The sequence below is a fragment of the Petaurus breviceps genome, unplaced genomic scaffold, assembly GCF_028583685.1.
Source record: "Petaurus breviceps papuanus isolate PSGF00001 unplaced genomic scaffold, PetGlider_PUasm1.0 90444, whole genome shotgun sequence".
Lineage (NCBI taxonomy): Eukaryota > Metazoa > Chordata > Mammalia > Diprotodontia > Petauridae > Petaurus > Petaurus breviceps.
The window spans coordinates 3,443,229-3,456,913 of NW_027187256.1; the positions used below are offsets into that span (position 1 = coordinate 3,443,229).

Sequence of the window (13,685 nt, forward strand, 5' to 3'; positions counted from 1 at the left end):
GAGGAGGAGGAGGAGGAGGAGGAGGAGGAGAAGGAGGAGGAGGAGGAGGAGAAGGAGAAGAAGAAGAAGAAGAAGGAGGAGGAGGAGAAGAAGAAGAAGGAAGAAGAAATGGGAAAGTTACTCAGAGTATATATGTTTTTCAATGAGTTTAGCCAAGAGGAGGCTGTCCCTATGCCTGGAATGCCCTTTATCCTTACTTACCTACTGGCTTCTTTGGCTTCCTTTAAGTTCCACCTTGAACAGAGGACAAACCACAAGTTCCAACTAAAGTTGTATCCTTTACAAGAAGCTAGTCCATTCCCTCTTTTAATAATTTCTTATTTATCTTGTAAAGAGCTTATTTGTACATATTTGTTTACTCGTCTCCCCTATCAGATTGTGAGCTCCTTGAGGACAGGGACTATGTCTTCTTTCTGTTTTTTATGTCTCACCTGCCACATTGGCTAGCACAGAACAGGTGCTTCATAAATGTTTATTAATTGTCTGACAGTAGATAGGCTGATAGGATCACAGATTTAGAGTTGAATTTGACTTCAAAGGTCACCAAGTCCAACCTCCTCATTTTACAAATGAAGAAACCAAAGAACACAGCTTAAGGTACACAAAATTTCTGAGAGGGAATTTGAATCTGTTTCCTGATTCCAAGTCCAATTCTCTGCCCATTTCAAGTAGCCTCATCCTAAGGCAAAGTTAAAAATGGGGGGGAGGGATAAGAGTAGAACCAGTTTGTGGGAGGGGATTGGATTAAGAGGACTTGTCCGTGGTAAGGAGATGGACCCCCTTTTCATCTGAGACAAGAATGAATAAGGAAATGGTAGGGTAAGAGAGATGAAAAGCATCCTCATTACATAGGCTCAGTTTTTTTTATGAAGTATGAGGTGAGGGCTTCTGTTTAGAGAGTAGGGAAAACGTTCTGTTAGAGGCATGAAAGAAAAGATGTCTAGGGTGAGAGTCCTGAGGCAAGAGATCAGATCTCTGCATTTATGTCAAATTTGAAACCATAAGGTGAGGCCTGTGCCATATTCATGTCTTCTTTTCATCCCAAACTAGAGTTCTGTTGAATCAAAAGTAAGTTTAGGGATGGGTGGGTAGAATAAGCTGCCCTGAGATGAAGGATCCTAGGAGTGACAGAATTCTGCTCTTGTCCCCAAACCTTCCTCCTGATGGTAACAATAGCTCTCATTGATTCCATGCTAACCATGTAACTGTGTGTAACAGTAAGCACTGTAACATACCCAGGATTGCTGCTAGCACAGGTTTAACACATATACATTATTTAATCTATAACATACATGTATATGTTCGTATGTATATGTGTGTATGTATGTGTCTATACATACACACATATAACCTTATGGGAAGAGTCATGTGATTTGGCCAGATGAGACTCTGAGTAGCCATTGAACCCCCCTGCCTTTGAAACCCTAGATGTTGGTGCTTCTCTCTCTGGTAACTATGTATGTATGTAATGATCATATATTTGGATCTGTCTGTTGATCTGTGACGTATGTATTATTATTTGGTCAGATGGTTAGAAGCCTTGTCTGTTGGTCGTTATGCTATTATTTCTACTTGTAATTTCTGTTTGTATTTTATGAAGTTAAGGGTGCTAAGTTTTCCTCTGGAACTAAGTAAATGATATATATGTTTGACTAAAGTAAGATTGTTAACCCTTTTTTGAATTGCTTTCTTTTAGAAAAGCAGATCAAAAAACCTGTACTAACAGCCATCCTGGGTATGCTAGGGTGCTTGCTGTTACAAAGGGAGGAAAGTGAGAGGCAATGATAGGAATTACCCTGGAAGAAGGTCAATTTTCAGGGGTCATTCAGTTTACCTTAAAGAAAAGCAAGTTGTTCACCATAGAGATCCAGTTTCATGTACAATCCTTTTAGTTGTCCATAGTTATGACTTGAACAATATTGCCGTGGCTGTATACAGAGTTCTCTTGGTTCTGCTCACTTCATTCTGCATTATTTATTCAAATATTTCCATGTTTTCCTAAAATGAACCTACTCATCATTTTTTATTTATTTATTTAATATTTAACTTATGGAATAAAAACAGTATTTCCATAACATAGTATAAAGCATATTAGTATTTCTTTACAATCATATACCACAGCTTTTTTTAGCCATTCTCCAAATGATGGGCATGCCCTCGAATTCCACTTCTTTGCCACAACAAAGATAACTGCTACAAATATTTTGAAACGTATAAGTTCTTTTCGTTTTTCCCTGATCCCCTTAAGAAACAGACCTAACAGTGGTACTTCTGGGTCAAAGGGTATGAATAGTTTTATAACTCTTTGAGAATAATTCCAGATTTATCTTCAAAATGTTTGGATCAGTTCACAGTTTCACCAACAGTGTATTACTGTCCCAATTTTCCACATTCCCTTCAACATTTGTCATTTTTCCCTGTTATTTTAGCCAATCTGATAGGTGAGACAATATCTCAAAATTATTTTAATTTTCATTTCTCTAAACAATAATGATCCAGAGCATTTTATATGACTATATAATTTAATAATTAAATTTTAATTTAATTTATTCTTCCAAAAACTGCCTGTTCATATCTTTTGATACCTTTGTTTATCAACTGGGAAAAGACTACATACTCTTTAGGGAGATATTTTAATACGACAAACTTGCCCTTCCAAATAATGTTGTCCTTTGAGAAAAGAGTTCTCTTTGGAGAAGCATAGTGACAAAGTTTCAGAGCTGCAAGGGGCTGAAGAGAGAATATCTAATCACACCCCAAGAACCCCTTCTACAATCTCCTTAATGAGTGGTCATTCAACATGCAAATGAGGACCACTAGTAATGGTGAACCCACTATCTTACAAGATGGGGGAAGATCACAGAAATTTGTTCTCTGTGTGCCTGAAAGACTTCCTGGAGGAGGGGACCTCTTGGGAGCTTTTGTAACTGAACCAGCCCAGAGGACTTTGGCCCCAGTTGTGCTGGACCAGTGGGTTCATGAGAGCCAAACAGGTACTTATTTCTGTGAGGGAAAATTTCCCTAGTGAAACAGTGTCTCTAGGGAGCAAGGACAGTAAAAATCCAGGGCTGAATCTTAGCCATGTTTATGTTGGCTGGGTGATCTTAGAGCACCAGGTTAGGCCTCAGTTCTCACTGTGACTCAGAAAGGCTGCTGAGAAGGTCAGCCCCCATACTCAGCAGGGATGTAGCTAACCCAGCCTAGCTACAGGGATAAGGGGAGACAAAAAGGAGAATTCTCATATATGGAGAGTCCAAAGGCTTCTTAATTGCAAAAGAAAATATTTCCACAAGGTACATCTTCATAGCAAGGCCATTCTAATAGGGCATTACCTTTTATAGTAAAAATAGAGAACCAGACTTTAATTTAAACCTCAAACTTGCTATTTTATGACTGTGTGACTCTAGGTACTATAAAATTATTGTGAAAAAATATATAATTTAAAGAGGGAATTGTGAACAGACCTTGATAATCTCCCTACTTCTCCTCACTGGGCATTTACCATCTTCCTTTCCCTGGGATTAGGCAAAATCATGCTTCAAAGGATGAGAGGTTGTATGAAAACTGTGGATGTTCTTTTGGAGATGATTTTCCTTTCTTCTCATTTGCCCTTGAGATTCATTATTTTCTCCTTTCCATATAGGGAAATGGAAACACACTTGGTGCCTAACTGCCTGCTAGATTAGTGATAAAGCACTTGGGCATTTTCTCATTCCTCATCCTTAATCTCTTCAGTTTTCAACCTTGACCAATCTAGCAAGACCTTCTCCTGCTAGATACTGTTACCATTCAGGACTTTCATGGGCTACCCTCTCATCATTTTTCTTTTACTAACCATAACTCCATTTCAATCTCCTTGGCGAGGTCCTAATTCATATCCTAGCCCCTATCCATAAATTCTGTTCTGGTCACTCTTTTCTCTTGAAGAATTTTTGGAGGCACCCCAAGAAACAACACTAACAAGCTCTATTTGTATTTTCTATTAGGTGACCCCCTAAGATACAGCAGTACTCCCTCCCGAAGGTTGAGACATTGAAGGCCTGAGCCTCGGGGAGGGCTTGAGCTATCTATTCGCCTGCCTTCACTAATGAATCTGCTTCCATTCATTGTCCAATGATCAACATTCTCTCACCTCTTCTGAATCTTTCTATCCTAGTGATATTGAACTTCACACTGCTGAATATTAAATTCCCTTCCCTAATATTTACCATGTATTTCCTTATTTCTATCCCGCTCGACCCTATCTCCTCCATGTCCCACTCTAAGTATTCTTACCCCTCCTATTCCTACTTCATAATTAACATACTTCTTTTTATTTTAGACTTCTTTTCTCTTGCTCCTTTCATCTTCTGGCACAAATGGAAATATGTATTCCCATCGATGACATGTAATCCCTGGCTTTTCCAGTATGTGTTTCAGTTTCTCTGATACTACACTCCATTCTCCCTCAATCTCAACCCACTGGTCACAGTAGGGGAAACAGAAGACTACTTAACTAATTATAGATTCTCCCTTTACCCTGATCATTCAGCAACATCTCCTCCTTTGAGGTTTATGTCATCCAAATTTATCACCTAATCCATATTCTGTTGGCTATCATCTACTGACTCTAGGACATATTCTCAGTGAATTAATTGATTGTCTCACAGTTTCTCTTTTCTAGTCTAATTGCTAATCTCATCTTGGTGTGCCCTCAAATAGTCTAACTTCCCTGTTTGCCAACATATTCAATTGCCGCGGCCTATTTCTCTAACTCCATGTACAATTCTTCCATTCCACCTCATCTATATGCAAGCATAATTACAAATTTGAACTTGTTAGCCCTTACAGGCGTTCTTCCATATCTAAGGACTCAAAATCTTTTATACAATCAAAATTATCATTCCAGATGTCCCTATACCATACTATTTTGAAACTATTCTTCATCTTCACTTCAACCTCCAGTTTCCACCCCTCCATATTTTCCTAAGTCATCATCCTTGCTTTGACTATACTTTCCTTCCATCCCAATCTAATACCCTTAATGAACCAGTTCAGCTCTCCACTGTCTTCTACTGTTAAATAACTTGTTTTGACATATCAGACCACTCCTTGTCAGACTACTCTGGATTATTCCCACCATCAGCCTTCTTTCTTCCTAACAAAGATGGAAATGTGCTGACAGATAGCACCAAGAGGGGCAATAAGACAGCTAGACTGGATCAGAAATCAGTCAGGGCTAATGAGGAGAACCCAGACTAGACTGAGAACCAGAGCAGATTCTGAAAAGCTTAGTATCTGTTAGGAAGACTTACTGACCCCTTGGGAATCTACCCTGCCTCATTGCTTTCAGTTCTGATCTAGGACGAAGAACTTGGCTCTGGAGCAACATTACCACTTTTATTCTCTTTACACAACTAGTGGTTGAGGAAAGGGGATTGAGGAGACAACTGTGTCTCACAAAGAGAGCATTTCAATATCTCTGCAGTTTTATTATACCTGATAAAAGATATGACAACAGAAGATTTGATTGCCTGAATAATATCACTATAAAGGGGGTAGCAATTAAGCTAGGAAATTTCCCAAAAAGCAAGGGATAGGATTCTAGACCTATAAATTTGTAGTCAGTCATTAAATATTTATTTAGCATCCACTATGTGCCAGGTACTGTGTTAAGTGCTAGAGACACAAAAAGGCCAAAGAATGTCCCTGTCCTCAAGGATCTTATGAACCAATCAGGAAACAATATACAAACAGCTGTGTACATACAAGTTATATACAGGAAAAGTCGCAAATAAGCAACAAAACAAAGGCACTAGAACAAAAACAAAAAGTAGAGCCAGGAAAGACTTCCTATTTAAAAAAAAATAATTCTGAACAATAATTTTATATGAAACCTTAGATTCATTTAAAATGAGTCATGGGCCTATTGCTCATTTTGAAGCTGGCTGTTTACGCTGTTTCCACACCTGTGCATGGGCAGAAAAATAATCTTTTGCATACAAGTCAGTTCTTTCTTGTCTGGACCAGGTCTGGCAGCTGGATTAGATCACCCCCTGGTGAGCAAAATTATTATCTACATGCTCTTGCTGGTGATGGTCTTACTGCGGTTGTTCATCCTTTTTCCAAGGCCAATAACGTCAAAATGTTGGAGTCTGGGTACAGTGTGTTTGGCTGTGACTGATAAGACTAATACAAGTTCGAAGCCATTACCACAGATCAGGCACAAGTGTCTGTTAGAACATTTAGATTGGAAGTACCTCTGGATTTGTATAGTTCATATTTCCTTTGTGTTTCTACAATTCTGCTTTGCTTGCTGAGTACAGAACCTTCTTTGATACAGAAACACACACTGTGCCATTGTCTCCCATATCTCTCAGTAGATACTTAAATTCTTCAGAAATACCTTGAGAACGTCTTTCATTTTTTATGAGACTCTTGCTAGTTAATGGTAAAGGGATAGCGTACAACTCTTGTCGGCTTAGAAAGACAAAGTCAGGAGCCAGCATGGGCTGCTACAGTTACTTTCTCACATCATGTATTACCTGGAAAAAACTTCAAGTACATACTCACTTGTGTCACATAAATTTTAAAAGCAATTTAGAATTGTAATGACTAGCATCTGTATAGCATTTTAAGGTTTGCAAAGCACTTAACAAATATAATCTCATTTTATCTAAAAAAGAATCTAAGAGAAAGAGACTATTATTATTCCCATTTTCTACATAAGGAAGCTGAAGTAGAAATAGGTTAAATCACATGCTGAGGGCCACAAAGTTAGTAAGTGTCCAAGTCTAGATTTGAACTCAGATCTTCCTTGATTTTAGGTCCTGCATGCTATCTACTATGTCACTTCAATCTAGAGATGGGAGTGTCAACCTAAATCCCTTCACAAAATTGTACCTAAATAACTTTTCCTTTGTGACCCCTTCCTCAGCTGGAAAAGAAACAAAAGTCTTTCAATACTATTTCCATCTTCCTGCCTCCTTTGACATAAGGCACTTCACCTGTCTGAGTAACTCATTTACAGATGGTAAAGAAACACTACCAATTCAGGAGAGGAAAACAGCTTTAAAACTGACCTTCAGGACAGCTTCCTTGATATTTTCTCAACTGTCTCAACATCAGAGCTCTTAGATGGGATTTACTCTTCCTAATTCCTTATTCTTTTCTTTAATTATTTATTTATTTTTTTAGCTTTCAACATTTATTTCAAAAGATTGAGTTACAAATTTCCCCCCATCTCATCCCTACCCCCAACCCAAGATAGCAAGTATACTGAATACCCCTTCCCCAATATGTTCTCTCTTGTATCCTCCCCCCGCCACCTTCCTTTCTTATAGGGCAAGGTGGATTTCTATACCCCATTGTTTATATATCTTATTTCGCAGTTGCATGTTAAAAAAAAAAACAATTTTTAACATTTTTAAAACTTTGAGTTCCAGATTCTTTCCCTTCTTCCCTCCTCACCCACCCACACTGGGAGAACAAACAATTGAATATAGATTGTACATGTGTAGTTATGCAAAACATTTCCATAGTAGTTATGTTGCATTTCCCCATATTTCCCTCCATCCTTTCCCACCCCCCCCCATTTATTCTATTTTTTCCTTTGACCTTGTCCCTCTTCAAAAATATTTGCTTCTAACTACCCTCTCCCAAAATCTGTCATCCCTTCTATCATCCTCCCTCTCATCCCCTTCCCCCCTACTTTCCTGTAGGATGAGATACCCAGTTGAGTGTGTATGTTATTCCCTCCTTAAGCCAAATCCAATGATAATAAAGTTGACTTATTCCATTTCACCTTCCTGCTCTTCCCTTCCACTGTAACAGTTTTCTCTTGCCTCTTTTATGTGAGATAATTTACCCTATTCTATCTCTCCCTTTATCCTTCTTCCAATATATTCCTCTCCCAATTCCTTATTCTTAACATGCTACTCAGCCTCACTGGTTAAACCATTATTTGTCATCCAGGAGAGTGAGGTAGAACCTTAAAAGGAAATGAGGAAAGATATAGGGAACTATAGAAGACAATATGGCATATTTTAAAGAGTACTGAATACAGAGTTGTGAAGATCGAAGTTAAAATCGCATGTCTGAGAAATACTAGTATAGCCCTCTTCTGAAGCACTGTGCTAAGAGCCTCAAGGATTTGAAAGGGTGGTCACAAGAATGAGGATTGAGATATACTGCTTCAGGGAGGGACCATCCTCAAGGTCAATAAAAAAGAAATAAATAAGAATATTAATTTGTATTTATATAGTGCATTAAGGTTTGCAAAACACCTCACAAATATATCATTTTGTCCTCATAACAACTCTCACCTTGGGAGATAAATAGATGCTATCTCTACTTTTCAGATGAGGAAACTGAGGAAACCATATGTTAAGCAACTTGTCTAAGGTCACATAGCTAGTAAGTGTCTGAAGCAGGACTTGAATTACTGGTTTTCTGAATTCCACAGGCAATGGACAATTCCCTGAACCACTTAACTGCCTTATTAGGTAAGGGAGACAGTTCCCTTGCCCTGACTGGCTATTGTGCCCACTCACCCTGCTCCAAAACTGGCTCGCTGAAGCCAGAAGTCATCTGGCATCTCTAACAGTACAAAATATTTGATGCAAGGGTAAGGCACAGTCCTCCTGAGTTTCAGTTCTCACCAGACATCAAGTCAACATTTCCATTTCTTTATTTCTATATCCGGAGTTCCATCAGATATTCTCCCTCTGTTTCTGATGAAGGCTGTCAGAAGAGTAAGTCAAACATCTCCACTCACTAGCAACTTTCCTGAACTTCAACATCCAATTCAAGATTATACTCCTTAACGACTCTTTTCTTGACCCTCCCAATTAAAGATGATCCCACTAGCTTAGTCTCTCAGGATATCTTTTGACCTCTCTTATGCTCAAAATATTTTTTTCTAATTTCTGTCATAATTTCTATGTAAAAGAAGAAACGGAAGTGGCTAGATAACAATATGTGAAAAATATCTTGAAATTTCAGTGGACTATAAGTTCCTTGAGGGCAGGGACTGTCTTTTGCCTTTATTTGTATCCCCAGCACTTGGCACAATGCCTTGCATATAGCAGGCACTTAATAAATATTAAATGACTGAATGGATGACTGAAACTCATAAATCCAAAGACTCATATGGCAAGTCAAAATAAGTACTGCAAACTGGGCTTCAATTAATAGACATAATATCATGAACATGAGAGACGAAAATCTCACCATCTTCTGACCTAAACGGCCCAGATAAGGAATGTTACATTCAATTTGGGGTCCTACATATTAGAAAGGACATTGCCGTGCTGGTACCCATCCAACATGATGGCGATGGAGATGACTGGCTCCCTCCAGTTCATGGAATTCAAAGATCAGTTGAGGGGACTTAAGATGTTTAACTTGAAGGAAAGGAGACTTAAGAAAGAATCTCACAGATGTCTTCTTCAAGTAAGCATCATATGAAAGAGGAATTGAACATGTATGTCCTGGTCCTTGAAGTTAAAGCTAATAAAAATGGTTTGAAGGTGAGGAGAGTTAGATATAGCTATAAAAATAAGAACTAATCACAAGCAAAATTGGCTGCCTCAAGAGAAAAATCTAGATTGCCACTTTTGGACCATACTGTAGAAAGGATTTTTGTTTTGGCCCAAGTTTGACTATATGAACCCTGAATTTTTTTTTAATTATGTATTTCATGGCAGAGAATCATAGCATCAGAGATTTAGAGAACCAAAGTATCTTGTGATTCTGAGATCTAACCCCTTCTTGTTAGGGTATCTGTATGGTTTATTTAGCAAGGAGTCACCTTAGAATTCATTGAAAACCTGCTCTAACATGGGATGGGGAAGCCATAAGGAGAGAAGGGAAAATTTCTGAATAAGGATATTGCTTGGACACAACAATGTAAGAGGCTATAGTGACTTGAGAAACAAGAATACAGCCTGAGATACATGGGAAATAGTTGACCACAAAAGGTTTTAGGAGATGTTACTGAGTAATTTCAGCTCAAGGCATGGGGAATGAGAATCTCAGAGATTAGATCCACAGCAGAATTTTCTTTAACCCCAAGACACATGAATGAGTTAGGTAAATATAAATTAGTTTACTTTGTTAGATTTAGCTGGAATGGGCTATTGTGAGAAGCAACAGTTTTCCCATCACTAGAATTCTCCAATTTGAAATGTAATGAAAATTTGTCAATTATGCTATGGAAGAAAATCCTATATAATTGTGTATTGAATTAGACTATGATCTCCTTAAGAGCAGGAATTATCGTATGACTTCTTTGTATCCCCATCACTTAGCAGAGAGTCTGGCATATAGTACATACTTAATAAATGTTTATTGGTTGACTAACAGAGAGTGTCTTAGGTTTCTCTGCAATGCCCTAATCCTATGATTCTATTAAATAAGCAACCAAATTGAGCTAATACTGTCCCTCTTTTCCCTAGGTGTCATCCTCCAGTACAGCAAGGTCATCACAGTATATGAAGAAAACATCTTGACTAATTTGACACCCCAAAGTTTCCTCATTGGTCACACTTTCAAACTCTACTTTCATATCAGTAGAACAACCCTCCCTGGCTCAGCCCTGCTGCCAGAGGCTATCAGGTGTCCTATAGTTCAGTACTAGACAGATTGACATGATCCAATTTCACATTTGAATATTCCTCAACTTGTCACTGAACTCATAACTACGTGTAGAATTTACCATAAGGTCCTTCATTGCTGGGTACTAAATAGATACCCCCTTCTACACACACATACACACGCACACACACACACACACACATACACACACACACGCACACATGTGGATGAGCACACACATACACACACAGAAAACTGGGTTAAACTTTGGAGCTCTCTCACCTACTCTGCATGGAGTACCACCATCCTCAGTCACTAGATCATGTCATCCAACCACACAACGTCTCAACTACCAGCCTTTCTCCTGCTCGGGATACCCTGGAGAGAAGATATCCACAAGTGGCTCTCTATTCCCTTCTTCCTTCTCTACCTTGCAGCTGCTCTAGGCAATGGTGCCATCCTAGTGGCAGTGGCCCGGAATCCATCACTCCGTGAACCCATGCATTGTTTCCTCTCCATGCTTGCTGTCACTGACCTGGCATTATCAGGCACCACACTACCTACTACATTAGGATTGTTGTGGTTTGGTATCAGTCAGGTGGCCTTCGATGTCTGCTTGACCCAAATGTTTTTCATTCATGTTGCCTCGGTGGCAGAGTCATCAGTACTGCTAGCCATGGCAGTAGACCGATGGGCTGCCATTGCCTGTCCACTGAGATATTCTGCTCTCTTAACTCACCGAGTAGTTGCAAGGGTGGGAGTAGCTGTGCTGGTTCGCTCAGCTCTCACATTGCTACCATTGCCATTCTTGTTGCTCAGGCTGACTTATAATGATCAACGGAAGCTTACACATTCTTTCTGCTTCCACCCAGATATCATGAAACTGGCACGTAATGAAACTGAGGTCAATGTTCACTATGGTCTCTTTGTTATCTTGTCTACAGCTGGTATTGACTCAGTCCTCATTATTCTCTCCTACATCCCGATAGCAAGGGTGATTCTGGGTCTCGGGTCATGGGGCGAGAGAATGCGGGCAGCAGGGACCTGTGTGAGCCATGTGGCTGCTGTCCTAGTGTTTTTTGTGCCCATGATTGGACTTTCAGTCATGCATCGTTTTGGGAGTCATGGTCCATTGCCTCTTGCCTTGGTGGCCTACACCTACCTCCTGGTGCCACCTGCTCTCAATCCTATCATCTATAGTATCAAGTGTCAGTGCATCTGGAAGACTCTGCTTAGGCTCTGTTTCTACCAGCCTGGAGTACCCACGTGGGCGTCATCTCATCCCACTCAGACTGGACACAAATCTCCCCCAATTACCTGCCCCCAAAGATACTCTGTTCAGATAATGCAAATGGAGTCCCCAACCTTGGCAAGTTCCCAGTCTGATGAAACAGGCATTGGTCTAGTCTTTGGAGATGCTCCAGTATGATGGGGATATGTGAGCTAGATCCAGTGAACAGTTGAGAAAAAATCAATCAATTTCAATACTAAAGAGTGTTCCAAAGTTATCAAACCAAATACTTAGGAGTTGCTAGGTGATAATGAAAGGTGGAATGAGTGGAGTACAGTTAGGAATAACCCAGTCAGGCTGGAAAGGTAGATGAGTTTAAAAACAAAAATGACTGGGGTATAGTAGAAAGAATAACAGATTGGGACTTAAAAGTACTGACTTATGGGTATTGACTGCCATTTACAAAATTATATATAATCACTTAACCTCTTAGGTTTCCAATTTCTTTCATTTTTAAATAGAAATTAATTACATCTGCATATTTTAAAGGCTTCTTTGAAGAACAAATAATACATGTGAAAATAATTAAAACTGCAGAACAATATGAAAACATGAGGAATTATGAAAACAGTCTTGGAAAGGAAGATAAATTGTCTGTCTGTGACTTAGCTTTCTACATCAGGATTGTTGATGGAAAATTCTCCATTACCCTGACAACCCCTAAGGGTTACCTGGCAGTGTCAATAGATTCAATGTCCCTCTCGTTTTGTTCTATCACTTTACTGGTTCCAAGTTGTGACAAGTTCAAATTTCAAAACTATTATATCTTGAGACCTAACTGAACTCCAGCCTCTACCACCATTGATTGCCTGTGCCTCCAACCTTTGCCTCTCTTATAGGCTCCCCTTCTGTACAGCTGAGCTATTGTGAAGTCTTAAAGGGCTTATTAGAACAGGAGACTTTCTCAAAATAATGCCCAGGGCAGAAGAAATTACAGGCTAAAAGTTATCTCTCCTGTGAGATAACAACTTGGCACTTAACCTTCAAATTCTAAGCTACTACCAGTAGAATGTAAATTCCTCGAGGGACAAAGATGCATTGGTTTCTATTGAATGTAGGACAATGATGATGGAAAGCTGAGAAGCAAAGCATTGCCTAGCAAGATGGACACACTGGTGAGAAAGCTGCCCTCCAGCTTTTACTTCCAAACTTAGCCTTTTTCTGTTCAGTTCTGGGAAAAAGAAATGGAGGGAGAAATCTGGACATTTGCTTCCCTCACTTGTCGGACAAAAGTGGACGCTGCTTTCATTTTGGTGGTATTGTCATTGTTATTGTTTGTTCTTGACTATATTCCTTTGCACTCACCACTGTTCATGTGTTCAAAAAGAGAAAAATTGGAGGCTGTCTAAATCCTTCTCTGGTGTGATTAATAATGGTGGTAAAATGGTATTGGGGTAGAGGGTTTTACCTCATTAAACAGATGTGAGATGCTGTTACTTTGTAGCACAACTGGGAGAAGAAGAAAGAGGGGGAGAATATGCCCATTTTGATTCCCCTAGCAGAAGAGTATATTGTATTTATCCCCTAAATTAGGGGATCTAGCCTGGGGTCCATGATTTCCCAAGAAAGTCCATAAATGGATTTCATAAAAACTGTGAATTTCTTTTTTTCTTCCTTCTAATCATTTGAAAAGTGCAATTGAAAATAATTATTTTCCTTTGTAATATTGTGTATTTTATTTCAGACATTTAAGAAATATTATTCTGAGAAAGGATTCATGTGATTCACTAGGGTTCACATAGGAGTCTATGACACAAACAAGGTTAAGAACCGCAGCCTGAGACTAACACAAGTTATCAAAGATAGAGTAAACCTTATA

The 13,685-nt window shown here is 39.1% G+C and overlaps 1 protein-coding gene across 4 annotated transcripts in view; it reads left to right on the forward strand.

Moving 5' to 3' along the window:
• Positions 1 to 13,299, forward strand: part of LOC138177725 (olfactory receptor 51G2-like) — a 41,251-nt gene extending 27,952 nt beyond the window's left edge. For all 4 annotated transcript variants that reach the window (XM_069108934.1, XM_069108935.1, XM_069108932.1 and 1 more), the window contains one exon: positions 10,437 to 13,299. In XM_069108934.1, the coding sequence (XP_068965035.1) occupies positions 10,898 to 12,004 (1,107 nt within the window). In that variant the 5' untranslated portion in view covers positions 10,437 to 10,897 and the 3' untranslated portion in view covers positions 12,005 to 13,299. The remainder of the gene's footprint in view (positions 1 to 10,436) is intronic.
• The last annotated feature ends 386 nt before the right edge of the window (positions 13,300 to 13,685 follow it).